The sequence below is a fragment of the Cuculus canorus genome, chromosome 18, assembly GCF_017976375.1.
Source record: "Cuculus canorus isolate bCucCan1 chromosome 18, bCucCan1.pri, whole genome shotgun sequence".
Classification (NCBI taxonomy): Eukaryota; Metazoa; Chordata; class Aves; order Cuculiformes; family Cuculidae; genus Cuculus; species Cuculus canorus.
The window spans coordinates 8,096,380-8,115,928 of record NC_071418.1 but is presented as its reverse complement, the minus strand read 5'-3'; the positions used below and the strand labels follow the sequence as shown (position 1 = coordinate 8,115,928).

The 19,549-nt window shown below is 45.7% G+C and overlaps 1 protein-coding gene and 1 long non-coding RNA gene across 5 annotated transcripts in view; one reads left to right on the top strand and one right to left on the bottom strand.

The window, feature by feature from the left end:
- Nucleotides 1–4,554, top strand: part of LOC104057905 (myosin heavy chain, skeletal muscle, adult-like) — a 16,605-nt gene extending 12,051 nt beyond the window's left edge. For all 4 annotated transcript variants that reach the window (XM_054083221.1, XM_054083222.1, XM_054083219.1 and 1 more), the window contains exons 26-38: nucleotides 3–129; nucleotides 366–484; nucleotides 797–993; nucleotides 1,327–1,510; nucleotides 1,597–1,762; nucleotides 1,950–2,074; nucleotides 2,282–2,590; nucleotides 2,720–2,923; nucleotides 3,163–3,288; nucleotides 3,378–3,548; nucleotides 3,635–3,739; nucleotides 3,879–3,974; nucleotides 4,399–4,554. In XM_054083221.1, the coding sequence (XP_053939196.1) occupies nucleotides 3–129; nucleotides 366–484; nucleotides 797–993; nucleotides 1,327–1,510; nucleotides 1,597–1,762; nucleotides 1,950–2,074; nucleotides 2,282–2,590; nucleotides 2,720–2,923; nucleotides 3,163–3,288; nucleotides 3,378–3,548; nucleotides 3,635–3,739; nucleotides 3,879–3,974; nucleotides 4,399–4,554 (2,085 nt within the window). The remainder of the gene's footprint in view (nucleotides 1–2; nucleotides 130–365; nucleotides 485–796; nucleotides 994–1,326; nucleotides 1,511–1,596; nucleotides 1,763–1,949; nucleotides 2,075–2,281; nucleotides 2,591–2,719; nucleotides 2,924–3,162; nucleotides 3,289–3,377; nucleotides 3,549–3,634; nucleotides 3,740–3,878; nucleotides 3,975–4,398) is intronic.
- Nucleotides 1–19,549, bottom strand: part of LOC128853970 (uncharacterized) — a 22,885-nt gene extending 3,336 nt beyond the window's left edge. Inside the window, exons 1-4 of the long non-coding RNA XR_008452840.1 lie at nucleotides 19,284–19,549; nucleotides 9,087–9,993; nucleotides 8,485–8,563; nucleotides 8,297–8,407 (exon numbers count right to left, since the gene is read on the bottom strand). This is a non-coding gene — a long non-coding RNA (uncharacterized LOC128853970). The remainder of the gene's footprint in view (nucleotides 1–8,296; nucleotides 8,408–8,484; nucleotides 8,564–9,086; nucleotides 9,994–19,283) is intronic.

Below are 19,549 nucleotides of genomic sequence, written 5' to 3'. Positions count from 1 at the left end.
AGGCAAGTCTGGAAAAGATGTGTCGCACACTGGAAGACCAACTGAGTGAGATTAAAACAAAGGAAGAAGAGCACCAACGCATGATCAACGATCTCAATACTCAAAGAGCTCGTTTGCAGACAGAAGCAGGTCAGACTTGCACCTCTCTGTTGGGCGAATGTATGATGTAAGAGAGTTAATGCAGAAATTACCCTTCTGGGCACATGGTCCGTCCAAATGCTTGGGTCTTCCCTGTAATGAGAAATGCATGGAATGAGACCAGAAGATTCTGCAAGGCCTGCTGGCTGTCTGGTTTTATGGCCCCAAATGTCCACAATAATGTCATCAATGGCACTAAAAGGATTGTATATCTACAAATTTTCCAGGTACATATTCACGCCAGGTGGAGGAGAAGGATGCTTTGGTTTCTCAGCTGTCAAGGGGCAAGCAGGCATTCACCCAGCAGATTGAGGAACTCAAGAGGCACCTAGAGGAAGAGATAAAGGTGAGAAGGCTTTCCGCATTCTGTCTTATCCATTAGGTTCCTGGTCTCTGAGAGACGCTTCAGATGCTTATGCAACAACAGTAATATCAGGATGAGAAAGGTAAAAAATCACTTGGATAACTCAGTGCAAGCCACCTCAAGGTAGCTATTCCCTGGAGTACGTCCATTATTTTTGTCAATCCCAGCTTCTTTCTCCATTCAATGTATTGTTTTCATTTTGCATAGCAAAATAATCCAGTGTTCAATAACACTTCAGTTAGAACATTTCCCCAGATATTACCATTTCGTATTCCAATCCAACTATGTCCCCAGGCCAAGAACGCGCTGGCCCACGCCTTGCAGTCTGCTCGCCATGACTGTGACTTGCTCCGGGAACAATATGAGGAGGAGCAGGAAGCCAAGGGGGAGCTGCAGCGAGCCCTGTCCAAGGCCAACAGCGAAGTGGCCCAGTGGAGAACTAAATACGAGACGGACGCTATTCAGCGCACGGAGGAGCTGGAGGAGGCCAAGTACGGGGGGAAGGTGGGGAAAGATGGCAGAGACTATGAAGAGAAATTTGAGGAGACCACTGCAATGATGTCAGGAAGAAGCCAATGCTCTGGTTTGGTAGTGGGGTGGCAGGAGGATAGCGAATCCATGCAGTAATGCCTATGAGTTGAAAAAATAACACAGGCAAACATGTAGGAGGCAGAGAATGGCAGAAAGAAGCCAGGTAGTACTTAGAAATAGAAAACAAATGTGGACCACAGATTGTAAAGTGACTAAGCACACTCCTGAGAAAAGCACCACAGTATAAATTTCTCCATGCTTGCTAAATTCAAACTGTGCTTATCTCCTCCCAGGAAGAAGCTGGCACAGCGCCTGCAGGATGCAGAGGAACATGTTGAAGCCATAAATGCCAAATGTGCCTCCCTGGAAAAGACAAAGCAGAGGCTGCAGAATGAAGTGGAGGACCTGATGATCGACGTGGAGCGATCAAATGCTGCCTGCACAGCTCTGGATAAGAAGCAGAAGAACTTTGACAAGGTCATCTGGGGGCTAGGCTTGGGGTTGCTGGGCAGCGCCTCCCCTCACGCTCACCACATCCACACTCAGACCCAGTTTCTCTTCAGATCCTGGCAGAGTGGAAGCAGAAGTACGAGGAGACGCAGGCTGAGCTGGAAGCCTCCCAGAAGGAGTCTCGCTCTCTCAGCACGGAGCTGTTTAAGATGAAGAATGCCTATGAGGAGTCCTTGGACCACCTGGAAACGCTGAAGCGTGAGAACAAGAACTTGCAGCGTAAGTCCCTGGCCCTCAGCTCCTGCAAGGGCTGTCTCAGAAGGTTGTCTGCTGGGTGGTTCCTTCATGTGGGTCTGTGCCTGCAGGATAGCAAAGATGCTTATCACCATGCTTGTCACCGTGGTGTGGCAGGACTCTTCCCATTTGGCTCTGTCCTTGACCATGCCATTGGTTTTTGTTCCAACAGAGGAGATTTCTGACCTCACAGAACAGATTGCAGAGGGAGGGAAAGCAATTCATGAGCTGGAGAAAGTCAAGAAGCAGATTGAGCAGGAGAAATCTGAACTGCAGGCCTCCCTGGAGGAAGCTGAGGTACATGCCTATAATCATTGATTTCCAAAGTTGGGTACAGAGGAGCAGTGTGAGAAAGAAAACCTTGAGACGGTCAGGGAAAGTCAAAGTCATCCACATCATGCAGAGCTAAATGCTCCTATTTTATTTTATGTATAGGTGGTAGTGCAGAAGAGAACAGCTCTAGGAAAAAATCCTTTTACTGACACAGTGTTTCTTTATATTTAGGCCTCCATAGAACATGAAGAGGGGAAGATCCTGCGCCTCCAGCTTGAGCTCAACCAAGTAAAGTCGGAGATTGACAGGAAAGTAGCAGAGAAAGATGAGGAGATCGACCAGATGAAGAGAAACCACCTCAGAATTGTGGAGTCCATGCAGAGCACCCTGGATGCTGAGATCAGGAGCAGGAATGAAGCCCTGAGGCTGAAGAAGAAGATGGAGGGAGACCTGAATGAAATGGAGATCCAGCTGAGCCATGCCAACCGTGTGGCTGCAGAGGCACAGAAGAACCTGAGAAACACACAGGGAGTGCTCAAGGTATGGGTTAACCATACTGGTACTACTGGCTACTGAAAGAGCTAAACATTCTCCTGTTCTGTAGTTCTATCAATTTTCTCTGCTGCTGTGAAAACAGGAAATAGAAAAACTGTCTTGTGTGTTTTACAGGATACCCAGATCCACTTGGATGATGCTCTGAGGACACAGGAGGACCTGAAGGAACAGGTGGCCATGGTGGAGCGCAGAGCAAACCTGCTACAGGCTGAAGTTGAGGAGCTACAAGCAGCCCTGGAGCAGACAGAAAGATCAAGGAAAGCGGCTGAGCAGGAACTGATGGATGCCAGTGAGCGAGTTCAACTCCTCCATTCTCAGGTAAGTTGGAGAGTTGAACAGATGTGATATCTACAGTTCTCAGAGAAACAGAATGATCTTTAAGCTTATTATTCTTTATTAACACCTGCATGCCGCTGAGTTTTCAGCAGTCCATGATTACCCTTAATCAGCAGTGCATATTCTTCATATCAAACATTCATAAAACCATAAATAGGCTATTTGTTTTTCCTAAGTATGATATAAAGCTGCTGGGGAAATACCATGCTTTTATTTAACAGAACACCAGCTTGATCAACACCAAGAAGAAGCTGGAAACAGACATTGCCCAAATTCAAGGTGAAATGGAGGACACAATCCAAGAAGCCCGCAATGCTGAAGAGAAGGCCAAGAAGGCCATCACAGATGTGAGTTTGAGGCTCCTGCTTAAGATAAGTGCCTTCTCTCCCAGTATATCTCCAGCTTCACAATGTCTTTGACTCTCTGCTCTCATCAGGCAGCCATGATGGCAGAGGAGCTGAAGAAGGAGCAGGACACCAGCGCCCACCTGGAGAGGATGAAGAAGAACCTCGACCAGACAGTGAAGGACCTGCAGCTTCGTCTGGATGAAGCTGAACAGTTGGCTCTGAAAGGAGGCAAGAAGCAAATCCAGAAGCTGGAGGCCAGGGTGAGTAGGAGTTTTATTTGTACATGAGTGAGCATGTCCCTTGGTGAGATACCAGGGCAGCTCCAAAGATGGGCTTCTCCTTGCAGGTGCGGGAGCTGGAAGGGGAGGTTGATGCTGAGCAGAAGCGCAGCGCTGAAGCCGTGAAGGGTGTGCGCAAGTACGAGAGGAGGGTGAAGGAGCTGACCTACCAGGTAAGGCAGGAGGTCTCTTTTGGCCTGACAAGAGTTTTCTCAGAGCAAGGCAGATTGTGTGCACACCATCTGCAAAGGGAATTGCTAACCTCAGGTCATGCAGACTCAAGAATTCAATTTATTTCCTGCTTTCCTCTAGTCTGAGGAAGATCGGAAGAATATTCTCAGGCTGCAGGATCTGGTGGACAAGCTGCAAATGAAAGTGAAATCCTACAAGAGACAATCTGAGGAAGCCGTGAGTATTGCTTGGAGAACTGGCAAGCATTACTTTCTGTGGGTGTCACACAGGTGCTGAGGACATGATTATCAGAAATTTAGAAAATACCAGTGATTATCAATTGAGGAATTTAGGGGTTTTTTAGGGGTTTTCTCCTCCAGGTAAACTCCCCTGAAATTTGAACACCAAACAGGTGGGAGAATGAGTACACAAATGACTGATCTAAATGACTAATTGCTTCTCAAGCTTGACACATTACTGATGAAGCTCCTCACACTGGGGTCCTAAACAAAGGACAATAAGGAGGCTTACCATTGGCGGATGGGGGAGGGAGGTCTGGGCCTTCCCCCAAGGAAGAGCCACAGCCCCTCAAGGCTGAGGTGCAGGAAAAGGCAAAGCCCTGCCATGACCTTCTCCCCACCACCTTCCTCTCCCTGCACAGGAGGAGCTTTCCAATGTCAACCTCTCCAAGTTCCGCAAGATCCAGCACGAGCTGGAGGAAGCCGAGGAGCGCGCTGACATTGCAGAGTCACAGGTCAACAAGCTCCGGGTGAAAAGCCGGGAGTTCCATAGTAAGAAATTTGGACTGGAAGAGTGAGGATGTCTTGAAGCAACATAGTGACCTGAGGGATGCACAAAATGTGAATCCTCTGTCTCTTTCTTCAGTAGTGAGTCTTTGTAGCCATGTCAATGTTTAGAGAATAAACAGAGTAGTTTCTTCTGCATACAGAACAGAAGAAGTGCTTTTGGGTTTTAATATTCAGTTCAACAGTTACTAAAGTATTGGTTGCTTTCAAACAATTAATTCTCAGGAATAAGCTCCAGAAATTTATTTATTTTCTTGAGTAAGATCCAGCAACCGTACAAATCCAGCTGCTGTAACAGCTACAGCCATCAGAGCAAACTACTTTTTTTGCACTACACTGTTTCCCAGTAATGGAATTGCAATTTAAAGTAAGAATTATTTTCTATAAAAAGTAAAATCATAAAGCCCTGCTTTACAAATTTTACAAGGATACGTACCAAGAGGAACTGCATTTGATTATCTAAAATTGGTAATATGGACACAGAATCATACAATGGTTTGGGTTAGAAGGGACCTTAAAGCCCATCCAGTTCCACCCCCTGCCATGGGCAGGGACACCTCCCACTGGATCAGGGGCTCCAAGCCCCATCCAATCTGGCCTTGAACACCTCCAGGGATGGGGCAGCCACCACTGCTCTGGGCAACCTGGGCCAGGGCCTCCCCACCCCTCATCATGAAGAACTTTCTTATGTCTAAACTAAATCTTTCCCCTTCCAACTTAAAGCCATTTCCCCTCATCCTATCACTCCATGCCCTTGTAAGAAGTCCCTCCCCAGCACGAAAGAAATCTCCGGCACTGAGAACACAGGGAAACACTACATATGGCAGCTGCATGCTGCCAGCTGTGCATCCTTTGTGCCTTTTGCAATAATGGATGAGTTTTGTTGTATAAGTGAACTGAACAGTCGGTGGAATGAAGTAGCCAACAGTTACTGACCTTTTATCTCACATTGGCTAAAAATACGAACAATTAAAATCAGAATAAAACGTGTGGGCAGGACAAAAATGAGGAAAAGCTGCCCATTTGGATGAGCTTCAAAGCAGAAAGAATTGCTCCTCAGCCATTCCAATCGGTGCCACCAGGGCTCTGCGTGGTCTGAGCAGATGGCAGGTCTGGATATCACTGGTGCTTCCACCCTAAACCAAAGAGCATTTTACCCACTGAGAGATCCTAATGACACTCCCATTACTGCTTCATTCTGGAATAGGCGTTTAACAGAGGCAACTGCTTAATTACCTGCACAAGCAGCAGCAGTGCACTTAAAATATGGAACAGACATTCTGGTAGCACTGGACCCCGGTGCATTTTGCAGCTGCCAAGGGCAGGTTCTACAACCAGATGTCAGGAATGCTACGGGACACTTGTCCCTCTCTCACTACAGGGACACTCAGGGGTCCATCGAGGTTCCTGCCCAGCTCTACACTGACACATTTCCAGGGAGTACTTCAAGAAGCTGAGAAGCTGCTGGGAAGGGAGCTGGAGCTGTTGGAGGGGAGGTGGGAAGGAGGCAGCAGGGACGAAGCCTTTTGCATCGACCACAGTGCTCAGGGTGTTTGCAGCAACAGCGTTCAGGCTTCTCCCAAACACGCTGAGGTTCACACCCAGGGAATCCTCCCATGTTGTAACTAAATAAGAATGCACTCTGCAAGGCAGCAGCTAAATACACGCAAGGAAAAGACGACCCCCTGTGCCGAGTCCTGTGTCACTGGAAGTGATGCTCTCGAGAGACAGCATCTTTATGTGCAGAGCTGTCAAAGCTGCATTGACGCCAGCGATTATCTGGGCACCAAAGAAGGGAAACCACCCCTCTTCTCTCTCCCTTCCCACAGTATGCTCCCAGCAAGTAGGCGGCATTCTTTCTTCTCAGGCAAACCCTTTGTTTCCACACCTTGGTAACAAGCAAAAGGGTTCTGTTTGTACTAAATTAGGTATCTCTTTAAACAAACAAGCAAACGATACGAAATGCAAGTTCCATGGGTACCTTTGTAACCTGCTGACTGACTCACAAATGCCACAACAGCTTTGGGGCCCATATTTTGATGCCTAAAACCCGTGTTCCCCTTGGACAATATTACAACGACCATCCAAAATGAACAGCCTGGCCTGACTGTGGAAGAATCATGCTGCGCTACTAATGGGAGGAGTAAAGAAAACTAATTTCTCCTCACTTTGTGATTTGCTGCCTTCGCTGAAGGACAGGAGTCATTTTGCACTGACTCACTATTTCTGGAGTCAGGGTGCTTATGACCTGAGAAGTGCTGATGCAAAGGTAACTGATCTTGGGGGAAAAACATTATTCCTAGCAGTCAGTGCTTGTCAATAACATTTCATAATAATGTTCATCACTGCTGCTCTCCAAGTATTTCCATGCCATACACTCAAGAACCAGAAACATTGCTTTGACCAACGAGTGTGTTCCTTCCCACTGACAGAAAAGGAGAGGGACAGAGGGTGAAAGAGTGAATGAAAGAGAGAATGAGAGGACAGAGAGCGAGAAGGGGGAAGGAGGATTTCAAGAATAAAATGAAGAAAGAGCAAAAAGTGAGAAAGGGAGAGGAAGGAAGGAGGGAAGGAAGCAACCAAATGAACATCATCTAGCTATTGGTACCTGACCTTAGGCTCTAAGTCTGCTGGTTTTAATTATCTACGAGAGCATTTGCTTGTTACATCAGCTATCTTAGAGTAGCCAGGGGACAGCGCAGGCAGTTGTTATTCCTTGGTGCAGAACAATGGCTTCAGTGGCCAAAGGTATGATGATAATAACACAGGGATGCAGGGAACTCACTTGAGAGTGACTGTCACTGCGGTACTTACACTCCAGATGAGAGATCCACTGCTCTTGTAGACCTACTGTCCATCCACCCATCTCATGCCCACTGCCTCAGTACCTCAATGCCTGCCTCCCTGGGTAAAGGAGCCTTGGGGAACATATGGTTTCTGAATGTCTGCTTTTGCAGGAGGGGCAGGCGGGCAGGCAGTGTCTGGTGCCTCCTCACACCCCAAGCTCTTGTGAGCAACAATGCTGAAATCAGTGAAGGAAGGTGCACCTTGGGAAACCTGGGGGACTGGTGGAAACTGGCAAGATGTATAGAGTGTGGGTAGCTTCCAAGAGTAAATTTATACATTGGACATTGAATGACACACTACTATTTCGCAAGCTGGCAATGTTTTTAAATACAGAGTCCCTAAATGTGATGACCTTCATGGCAGTCACATCAAACAAGGAAACAGTCTAGGGAGAATGTAGGGAAAAATCTGTTTTTCCTAGGAGTGATTTGAGATTGTGGATGAACCCTTGTGGACGTGAAGGGGAAATAAGAATGAAAAAGAAAATACAAGATAATCCACAACAGTTCTGTATGTAACTGCATGCACCCTACTCCATCGTCAGGAGATGTTCTGGGTGTTCAAACTGGTGTTTGGAGCATAAGTAAATTGTGACAACACCTAAGAAGAGCACAGCCACAGCACAGACAAAGGATGATATGCATGTTCCTTCCATTCATAACATTGAAAAACAAGGCATCAAAACTACATTAATCGGCTGATATTAGGGCACCTCTGTTATCTGTCAGTAATTGCAACTTACCAACATGTTCTCAGACCTCTACTGGTGAGTAGACACTTTCTTAAGCTCACACTATACCAGCAACCCTGATTTTCCCTCTCTCCAAATCCTCCTCCTTGAACAACTTATACCAGCTGTTGTCTCTGTTTTTGCCAGAGACCACTCAACCTTCTCACCCTACTCACCTGCTCTGTAACAGGAGCTCCTCAGCTGCTTTGGTGAGTGATGAAAAGGGCATTCTTAATGTCATGTCCTCATCCAGGACCCACTCTTCAGTTCTCTTCCATTGATGCTTGCTGGAAAGACAGGAGGAGCCTAAATAACTGTGTAACTTTGGCATTCTTTCAGCATCTGTCCAGGTATTATATTTTACCTTCTTCACTTCACAGTTCGGTGGTGCTGAGCTGTCATTAAGAGTCCAGTTGCTTTCTTCCTCTGTCTTCTGAAAGACACTATAAGCATGGAACATCACACATACTTATGTGGCAGACTTCTAGATCATTAAGCTACGCCACAAATGCATTGCAAAAACTGACCCTGAAGCAAAGTCAAGAGAGTGCAATTAGGAGACAGAAAGATCTTCACAGTCCCTCCATGCCTTGGTGGAAGGGACAGAATGGTCTTCACAAGTAAATTCTAGCCCCAGAAATGCTACCATTTACCACTGCCTTGAAATGCTACCATTACCATTGCCTTGGCCAATGTCACGAAGGGCCATAATTACCCTGTACCCACTCGATATGTCTCCCACCGAATGTTTTTAATTTTCTGGTAGTTCTGTTCATTGATCTGTTTTACTCAAAAATCAATTGATACCTCTAGTCTTATCTCACGCTCATTATAGGATTTTTTTTTTAACTACATAGCACAACACCACCACTTTGGACTAGACACCTCCTGCAGGGAATATTCAAAGCATGCATTTCATTAATCAACAGGAGAAAGAGAGGTTTTAATAAGGAAAGTGTGTCCTACCATCTCCAGAGTCCAGTGCCCAGCTGTATCTTACTGTTGGGAAGTGTTGGGATGAGAAGTCTTGCTCTGAACGATCAGTGTTTCAGCAATTCTGTTTCTTTGGTGCTAACATTCCTGGGAGCTCTCATTTTACACAGAGGGCAGCAGAAATGCTGTTAGAGCAGAGGCCGGGCATCGCCTGTCAGATGGTTCCTCAGGGGTCCCGCAGGGTGCATTGATCCCTCCAGCATGCCCTGTTCATACTGAGAGCAGGGCCGACAACAGCGCTTGCGAGCTGCAAATCCCAAGGGGAATATTTCTCAAGTAAAATGTTATACCGAATCTTCCATAGATGTATAAGATCTGGCCACTTTATCTCACTTCTTTTTTTCCCCCCCGAAGATCTTGATAATTTTAGTTCTTTCTGTATCACAGTTTAGATTTTTATCCGAGGAGACTCCTGTCTGATACAGCTAAGTTTAAAGAATCATAGAATAGTTTCAGTTGGAAGGGACCTTAAAGATCACCCAGCCCCATCCCCCCTGCCATGGGCAGGGACATCCCACTGCATTCTTTATAAGAGCACAGAGAGTGAAGCACCACTAGAAATTTCACCAAACTGTGTCCTAGGAAGAAAAAACGCTGTTCGTAGTCAGGGAGGAAAATTGCTTCTGTGAGTAAGGTTGGCAACAACTGTCTGAAGACATTGCTTCTTACATGGATCAGTCAGAAACATCTACGCTGCTGTGATAGCAAAGGTGCATCACCAAGAACAATTTTGATTAATGCGATGAAAAGAAAAACCCTTCTTCAATGAAAGCAGCTTGTGGAAGCTGTAGGTTACCAGAAATCCCATGGGAGTTGCTTGTGAATGTTTTGGTTGCAGTGAAGATTTCAGGAGCATTTAAAAAGCCAACAGGTGACCAAGCTGTAAAAAGAACACAGAAGAAAATAAGTCCTCTGCAGAAAAGTTTATTTTTTTCACTACAGAACAATTAGGGATATTCTTTTATACAAGAGGTTTTGAAATAGAAGAGTAGCAATGCACCAGGTCCTCACTCAATATTGCTAAATGAATTAAAATCTGAAGAAATTGAATTATTTTCTGGGGCGTGTAACCAGTGCTAAAAAGAATGCAGAGAAACAGAAATGGCAAATGTAAGTCAAGCTTTAAAAGGAACTCAGGAGTGAATCTGAGAATACATCCCAGCACGTGCGATTTCTATAACAACAGATACTGCTAAAAAGGAAGAAAGAAAATACACTGCCTAAGTACCAGCAGAGCTTCTGTAGAATAAAGCCATGCTTTACAAGCCAGCAAGTCTGTGCAAAAAGGTGTCTGCATTAATGCTGGCTGCCTCAATGCTCATATTGAAGCAATGCTCCTCTATCCTCTATCTAGCACCTACATTTGGGTGGGCCATTGTCAACATGATCTCCTCACTCCTTGACAGTGCAGTGTAACACTGGCTGGAGGGTCAGTCTGAAGGTGCCTTTAGACATGATAAAGACAAAATTGCATTTATCTGACTCACAAGGAAGCCTCTAAACCCATACAAGCCAGCCTGGTAGCATGCATACTCCTCAGTACTGGCACACTAACTTTCAAGAAGCCCTTCCCTTACTTCTCCTACATTACTACCACTAAGGTGGGCATGCAAATTGGAAATGAGCAGAGCATGGAAGAAAGTCATTGCTAGTCAGTGCTTTCTGGAAATATGTCTCTGCTGGAAAAAAATAGTGGCAGCAACATGAGGTTAGTACCACCCCTATGGTTGAGGTCAAATCCATTCTAATACAGAGTTATGCCTGTTTAGATCTAAAAGAATCTAAAAAGGTTATCAAGAAAAACAGAATTGTCTACTGATGGTAGCTCATCATCCCTCTACTGAGATGATGAGGATTTGTCCACACCGTTTACATCCCAGGTCTAAGATCCTTCTATTTGCCTGGGACAGTAGGATTCACTGTAGGCAGTTCAGTTTTGAAGAAAGTTCAAAGTAGAAGTTGCAGTGAGAGAGAGGCACTCTCTTTTTGGCAAAGTTACATTGAACTTTGTCAGTTCCTTTAATCAGTTCATATGCAGTACCTGAAATAGCTGTGCTTCTCTCAAAAGGAAGATAGAAGCTTGAGATAAGAGACTGTTTAACCATTATTGCCACGAAAGCACCTCACAACCGTTATCAGAATTGACATGGAGAAGACTGGCAGAAATGGGTTCCCAGCAGAACAACCTCAGAAAGGATGTAGGGATAAGTAGCCCAGAAAGAGAAAAAAGAAAAATGAGAGAGAGAAAAGGACAGAATCCTTAAGAAGAACAGAGAATTTGACTCTATGAAAGAAAATCAGGCAGAAATTAAAGATAAGTTAGTACAGCCTCTGGGCTGAAGAGCAGCATCGGCTTGCAGTGCCTAGTGACCTTCTGACTCCAAGGAAAAGTTTTCTGGGCACAGTTCAGTCTCAGCACAAATTTGCTATACAGTTCCTGCAACCAGAAAACATACTCACAAAAGCCCTAGGAAAGAACATCCCACAGGATACCCATACAGGCATGGCAAAGGCTGTGATTTTTAACTCACAGATGCGCGAAGGGAACAAGGTCCAGGTGGTCCAATTCCATCTCCAAACTGAGGAAATTAGTAATGTCACAGCATGTTTGGGCTCAGGCACCAACCCTGTCTCCAAATGGCAGGAATGGGACTGATCTCCATCAGGAATGTACACACTGAAGCCAAGTCCAATACAAGGGCAGGAATATTCAACCCTAGTTCATTTGCTCCTTGCATGATCCAACCATCTAGCCCCTACTGATCAATGCGGAAGAGTTTTATTCACGTGAATGATAGCAATTGCCTCATCATACGGCACAGCTAAGCAACAGCATGCGCATCTTTGCCCTAGAAAGGCATGCCCAGAACAATGACTGATCTGGTGAAAACTACAAAACCAGTACAGTCATCAGAGAATTGGAGCTGCTGGGGCCCAGACATACAAAGCATTTCTGGAAAAATCACAGGCTGCAGATTTCTGCGGGTTTCAACAAGGCGTAACTCAAAGGAACTGAGGAAACCAGTATTTGGCACAAGAGAAAAGTCAATGGTTGTTAACAGAACTGTGAGACAAAGCACTGAACCACATTCTAAAATTTATATCCATAAACAAAGCAGCAAAAACATTGCTTTGTGCAGCAGCACTGGGCAGTCAAACACAGATTACCTGAAGGAAAGAGGGAAACCCTTCCCATTCCTTCAGACCTCTACCACCTGCCCAGTCCCTCTTCAGGAAAGATTTCCAGAACTGCCTTCTTACAAGCCATGAGGAACTCATCACGTGGCCTGGAGGGACTGGGATCCAGGCACGGCTCCTGGACACACCAAGTGTCTATGCTCAGCTACCAGCAGGGTCTCTTTGTATGTATGAGTGTCTATATTGCTGCCACCACCAGACCTTTGCCATGAACTCTTAGAGGGAAACAGGATGCGGCCGTGTGTGCTGCTTGCATTTGTGTGAGCAGATGACCAGATGTGTATATATATGGACCCCTGTGCTGCATATTTTTGCTCCACATGCATGTGCCTTCTGGGAACACATGCTCAGTCTCACTACTCAGTTGGACCTGGGCTTGGAACCGCGGTGGTCATGCCTCGGTCACACAACCAGATACAGCCCTGATCCCTGATAAGAAACAAAATCAGCAGGTAAGGTGGAGCAGTCAGCTACAGAGCCCTATGAGGTGGGGAAAGCAATGTTTCCCTACCGGATAGCCAGCGTGCCAGCCGAGCCCCTACAGCTGCAGGACTTTTTGCTGCTTAAAATATTTTGGCAGTGTCTGAGATAACAAGCGAATGACGCGCATATTTGGCAAGTTCCTCTGCCTGACCTGGCTGGGAAGGCAGAAACTTCACTATTAATTTTCTGTGCGAGCCTCATGTGTTACTTGCTCAGCGCTGACAAGGAGGAGGCTTGATGGAAAGCAAAATAATCAAAATAGAACAGAGATGAATTGACTAAAATGGTTTGTTTGTAATCAAACTGTCCAGCTCAATAGGATCTGAGAGAACCATTGGTAAGGGCCACAGCCATCCCGTCTTGTTCATTTAGGATATTCCCAGTAGGAGTGGCAGTAAAGCATTTGGCTCAAGGCAATAGAAACTCCAGGTGCATGTGGGAACCACTGTACATTGCCAGAGACCTCCCTGCATATATAAACACACTTGCATACATGCATAGAGCCTAAAAGAGGGTCTTTTTTGTCACCTACAATTCAACAGTCACAATTCAAGAAACATCTTTCCAGCTCTTTCTCCTCTGAGTCTAAAGGTCAACCGCCTCCCTTTCCCTTCTCCTTTCTACGAAGGCAAAGCTGTGCTAGTATCAGCATCCAGTCTGTACCCTGTCCTGGCTCTGAACCCCTTGCTCTGTGCGTGCCTCCCTCCTACCAAACTGCACGGCTGGCCTGTGCTGGAAGCAGCCCCCGAATGCTTCGCATAATGTGGAAGCAAAACTCTTAGGTGCCAAACTTGCTCGTTATGCAGATAATCCACTGTTCAGTAGATGCCATGTCACAGGCTGCTTCCAAACAATCCAAGTAGCCATTGCATGTGTGGATTGTTTCCTGGGCATGTTAACAAGCCCTTTGATGCTGGCAGACTGCAGCATGGACATCTCAGCTGAGGACACGAAGGGACTGCTGCTTTGACAAGGGTGAACTGAGGGAGGGTCAGCACCTTCCCCTGAGCTAAATGCAAGCCACTGTCCACAATAACCTGGTCTTCTCCAGTCCCTGTGGTACACTGTCAGGTTCCTGACTACACAACTCACTTTTCCATAATACTTCTGTGGCCACTGAGTCCCTGCTGTTTTCTCTGGCACTGATGTAGCACTCCTGGCTGAGCAGAAGGAGGACAGAATTCATTGAAGCGTGAAATAGGTTGCTCGGTGAATTCTTCCACGATAACATTCAGTTACAGGGGATAAAACTCTCCTCCATAACTTTTATGAGCTAATGTCTCTTAAGACCCCTGATATTGAAGACTCAGAGGACTGAGACACTGCTGCAGACACTTCTCATGAGCCCAACACATGATGTTCCTGGTTTCCTATGGAAACCAGATGCCACATAGGAGACCTCCCTCCTGCTGTACTAACAGGGAAGTGTTAGTCCATCCCGGTACAAAGACTCTTTTTAAAGATGGAAACGAGTCCACCCTCCAGTACAAAAGCAGCAGTGGAGAAATCCCTTTCTGTGGAGCAATTGTGTGTCACGTAAGAGAGGAAAATGTTTACTCTCTGGTACGCAAGAGCCTTTTTTCTTACCAGAGAGAGCTATAAATGCTGTTTCACATACTTACATAAGAACTGGGATGATGAAACAGAAAAAAAAGGGGTGAACATAGTCATGGTCAACAACGTCTATAGTTGTCTGAGGAAAAACTAGTCCATCTAGACATTCACCGAGAGATTGTCTCGCAGGAAGGTTTCAAATTCTGCACAGCAACAGCAAGGCCAATCCAAAGAAGAAATATTAGAATACCAAAAATGGTGTGGAACAGGCATATGCAAGTATGGCTGTAAGGAGAACCATCACTTTAAATGAACTTCTAACATCTAAACCAAATGTATAAATCCCTGAGTTTTTATATTTGTCCCAGATCATATTCCCTGTGCAGCTGGTGAAGCCAAATGCTTCACTTAGTCCCCAGAGACCTCTAACCTCCCCCTCAAATTTTACAATGTCAGCGAAAAATTAGATTCTTCTCGTGAAATCTGACCCCAGAGAGCATTGATATCAATAACCATAAAAATAGGCACTTCAGCTGGGGTCCTCAGTTGCGTTTGTAGTGGAATTGCTGAGCCAAGAGATTTTCATAGGGAACCGGACTTCAATGGGTTCTCATTTTGAGAACATCACACCCTCTATGGACATTGGGGAGGCAGACAACTTTTTCATCTTTTCAAATCAAGCTTGAATCAGAGTGAGAGATATTTTCAAGCACCCCGCAGGGGGCCCACCCACTGGAAAGAGCATTTAGTGTCAACTGACACAGGCGTCTGAAACGTCCTTTGGCCGTTGAAAATTCCCAGTCAGCCCTGGGCCCTTCAAGCTGGAGAGGAGAGAGACAGCAGATGTAAAGTCTGTGAAAGCAAGAGGGGATAACGAGAGGGCGTGGATTGATGACTGAATTTCTCTGCACAAGGAGTACAGGCATCAAGTGTAATTAACAGGTGGCTAAAGACAGAAGGATGGGATTCTTCAAACCACTCATAATCTGCACAGCTCCTCACCGCCAACGGAGTGGCCGCTGAATGTTTCCATTTCAAAAAGCTGCCACACAAATTCATGGGAGAGCAACCAGGTATAGACTCCTGACCCCCCCCACAACAATTGCATGGGGAAATACTCAGGAAAAGTCTCAGCGCATCTATCTCTTCTCATAATCCCCATATTTTGCCAGCCTTGGACACCACCATGGAAACACTGCTCCAGGCTGGCTTTTGGGCTGACCCAGAGTCATCGCCATGCCCTGAGCTGCCCCTCGCATGAGCCAACGGAGCAGCGAGGCAGGCAGGGCCTCCTCGGCATCGGCACCCGGCAAAAAGGCCAAGCAATAGAGATCCTGGAGCCCGGGTGCTGCTGCCCCAGAGCCAGGGCAGGATCTGGACACCCAGAGGGAAGATGCCCCTCTGCACGGAGAGATGCAGCCACTGCTCGTGGCTCTGGGCAGAGCCTGTGTTTGGGAGGCAGAGCACTACATGCACCCATGTCACAGCTGCTGAGCCACAGGCTCGGGTGCTCCTTGGGTTCAGAGGCCAATAAGTGACCACAGCACAGCTGGGCCTGCTCATAGCTGAGCAAACCTGGAGCAAACAGTGACGACACACTGGCAGGGCTTTCAGCAAAGCTGCTGGAGTTGATCATAAACCCCGAGTTAACTCTCCAGTGCCCGGCCCATAACCTCAGTGTTAATGCTATCGGACTAGCAAGAAACAAGCAAACTCCAGCGTGCCACGCTGTATTCTGAAATCCATCATGACTTAAGTGCTGGTCACGCGATTTACTTCATCTGAGTTAATGTTCTGCAGACCATAAAGTGGCTGGGGAAAGCCACAGCCCTTTTTTTTCCTGCACTATGATTGGTAAACCTAGATCCTTTCATCCTGCTGCCACTTCCTAACATAACAACTTGCATCCACCAGAGGTAGGAAAGGAAGGTACCTAAGTTTTTCTGGCACACCTTTGCTTTCAAGAGTAGTCGAAATATTTTTTAGAAAGAAAAAAGGTTTTCAGATAATTATTTTTGCCCCTGGGAAAAGTACATGCTCTTTCTAATCAGCCCCTAAAAGAAGGGCCTTCACAGTAACTCAAGATGCCATCATGGCCTGAGGTGAGGAGGTGTGAACAAGCTGCAAAATCTCAATAACCGATGGTGTTCCACAACACAAAGTTGAGGGGGTGAGGCAGGAACGGATAGACAATGCGGGTTTCTTCCTGGATCTCAATAAGAAAGGTCCAACAACAAGTGGCTTAATAAAATAGCTAGTTGGATAAAGGAATAAAAACAGGAACACTGATCCCAAGTAAATCTTGTAACCCGTCAGAGGCTGGGCATCCAAGGTTCACGCAGTATCGGATGGACCAAGGATGGATTTTTCCATGGCACGCTGCACCTGACCCCACCTATGGAGAGGTTCCTTGTTTTCAGGTCAATTGTGCTAATACAAATTTGTTACAAAAAAAACTAATTCTATTCATAAGGGATGTCTGAAGAAGGAACTTCTTTTTACACTTTCACATACATGAAAGGCTGCATGGGTGGTGTGATCATGGGTACCAAGAGGGAGCTGTCTGCATGGTCCTCCCTTAACAATCATAGAATCATAGAATAGTTTGGGTTGGAAGGGACCTTAAAGATCATCCAGTTCCAACCCCCCTGCTATGGGCAAAGACAATGATCTGCCTGAGTGCACCCAGCAGCCAAGGGATTTCTGCAGCACAGCCCGGCCCAAAGGATGGGCTGCACAATCCAGCACGAGCCTGGGCATGCTCAGGTTAACTGTGAGGTGAATCACTGACTCCTCCATGTAGCGTGGTCTCCTGCTCAGGATCAAGACATTCCACCCCTTAATGCAGAGACATTTGTCTTTCTCATAGATTTTATAAGTTAAATTTTATGTTAACATCATATGGAATTCTCAAGCCCAAGTACAAGGGCCAACAGATAGACATGGCTTATTGAGGATCACTGACTCCTTGAGTACGGTGTCTTACAAGGCCTCCGATACAAATAGCTTCTAATAAGATTCATATTTTAATCCATCATCTGAAATCAAATCTCTGGCACTTCTCTAAGGTGAATTTTCACTGGAAACAAATTGTAGCTTATGAGTATGAAAATAAACAAATTCATTCATTGGTGACTGTGACTTAAAAGATGTGACTTAAAAAATACCCTGATTTTTATCTCTCTGAGAGGTCAATCAAAACCCATCTCAAAACCCATCTCAGTTCAGAGAGAGATTCAGTCTTAATCATAGTTCCCGTGAAAATCTGTAGACTCCAAGCCCAGCAGACAGTCACTCTCACACTTTTCAACTACAAGACACGCTACACGATGTGCAACAGCTGCATGACTGCCCAACAGTCACATAAATCCATGTCATACAATCACTGTACTAGTCATGAATTTATAATCACATTCATCTCTGCTGTGGTTTTAGTGGATATTCTTTATTTCTTACTGCTGCCAGGAACCACATTAAAAGATCTGTAGGTACAGATAGAATTTCTAAGTGATATCAGCCCCTCCACATCTCCCCATCACACTCAGAAATGAGGTTCTCCAGGATCCGTAGCTACTGGGAGTAGGGAGGTCAAGAGAGAGGGCAAGAGAGGATATGAAGAGAAGATATGGAAAATGGGCTGGAGAGATGGAAGCAGAGCTTGAAGGCTTTGTTTAGGAAGAATAGATTAAGAGCAAGGGTCACCAATCAATGCTGCAGCTGCTTCCTCACATACAGTAGCACTCTCCTGCCTTCCAATCTCTGAGCCTCTGTCTGTACAGACTACTGGATATTACCCGTTGCTGGCAGGACCCCTCCTTATCGCCTTTCTCCCACTCCTGTCACTGCTTCTTTACCCTGATCTGCTTTGGAAAATTCATATAGCAAGAAAAAAACCTCTCCTTCTGAGAGCACGAGTTTCTTTAACATGATTGCCAGTCTCTTCACAGAAGTTCTTCAAGTCCTTTCATGTCTACGACTGCACTCAGAAGCAATGGAAAATTTTGAATAGAAACACTAAAATCTCCCCTCATCCTGTTTATGAAAGGCATATGGCAGACTTGACAAACGATTAACCATGAACAGACACCGCTTTGTACTGATTATTCCAAGGAATGCAGCAATTACAAGACCTGTGCAAATGTCCAGACCAACTACAACAAAGCAAAACAATTTTCTGTTCACTACAGCTGATGAAGACAGAGAGGTACAGGACCCAAAGCCAGGTAGATTGGCACCATGAGTAAGGCTGGAAGTTTCTGTTTCACTGTGGTGGAGGCAGAGACGCCAGCCAGCCCAGAAAAGATTCAGCCTAAGCAACGACTGACATCACCCACTCAATTAGACCAGGCAGAGTAGAGAAGCTTCAAACTGCACTAGTGAGGGGCAGGATCAGAATTTACAGCCTGGGACAAAGAGTCCAAGAGGGAAAATCTGGAGTCCACCAATAACATCAGACACAGGGAAAAAGGGAAAAGCACCTAATCTATTAATCAAAGAGAGCTTAATACATACTAAAACTCAAACACCAAAATGCCTCATTGGGAATTTTACAGTTGCAGCAAGTATCACTGTGGGCATAGCAGGGCTTGCACAAATTATGGTATTGATCCTTCAGATCCATTAACCTTCACGGATTTCTTTCAAGTGTTACAGTAATGCTGACATTCCCGTCTTTTACTGTCTAGTACGTACCTTAAAATCAGTGGGTAATGTTGGATGAGGATAGTAGCAGAAAGGTTGCATTGCTTATGAATTACGCTCCTTTCAGAACAGTGCGTGGTTCTTTATCAGTTATTCCCACTTGAAATGTAAAAGTTATCTCCACAGCAGAATGAACAGGAGGAAGATAATTTCTTTTGGGGCTCTTGAAAACGCCCTACCATAAAGCGAGAATTTTGAGATATTTCAACTTTTTACCTGAACCGCTGAAGTTACCTGTCTGTCCCTTCTGACCCTTCTCAGCTTGGAGGAAGGGAAGTCAGATCTTCAGAGCTGGCAGAAAGTGAGGCAGCTGCTTGATGTCCATCTCAAGAGGATCTATTTTCAGCATACCCAAATTCCCCCTCCTCTGAAGGGAATGTCAGCACTCCAGTGCTTTGCTCACACTGCATTGCTGTGCAGGATATTCTATATCCAGAGACGGCTTTCCATCAACCACTTCTTTTTGCCTGTGCTGTGTATCGCTTCTAGTGCCTGTGGAG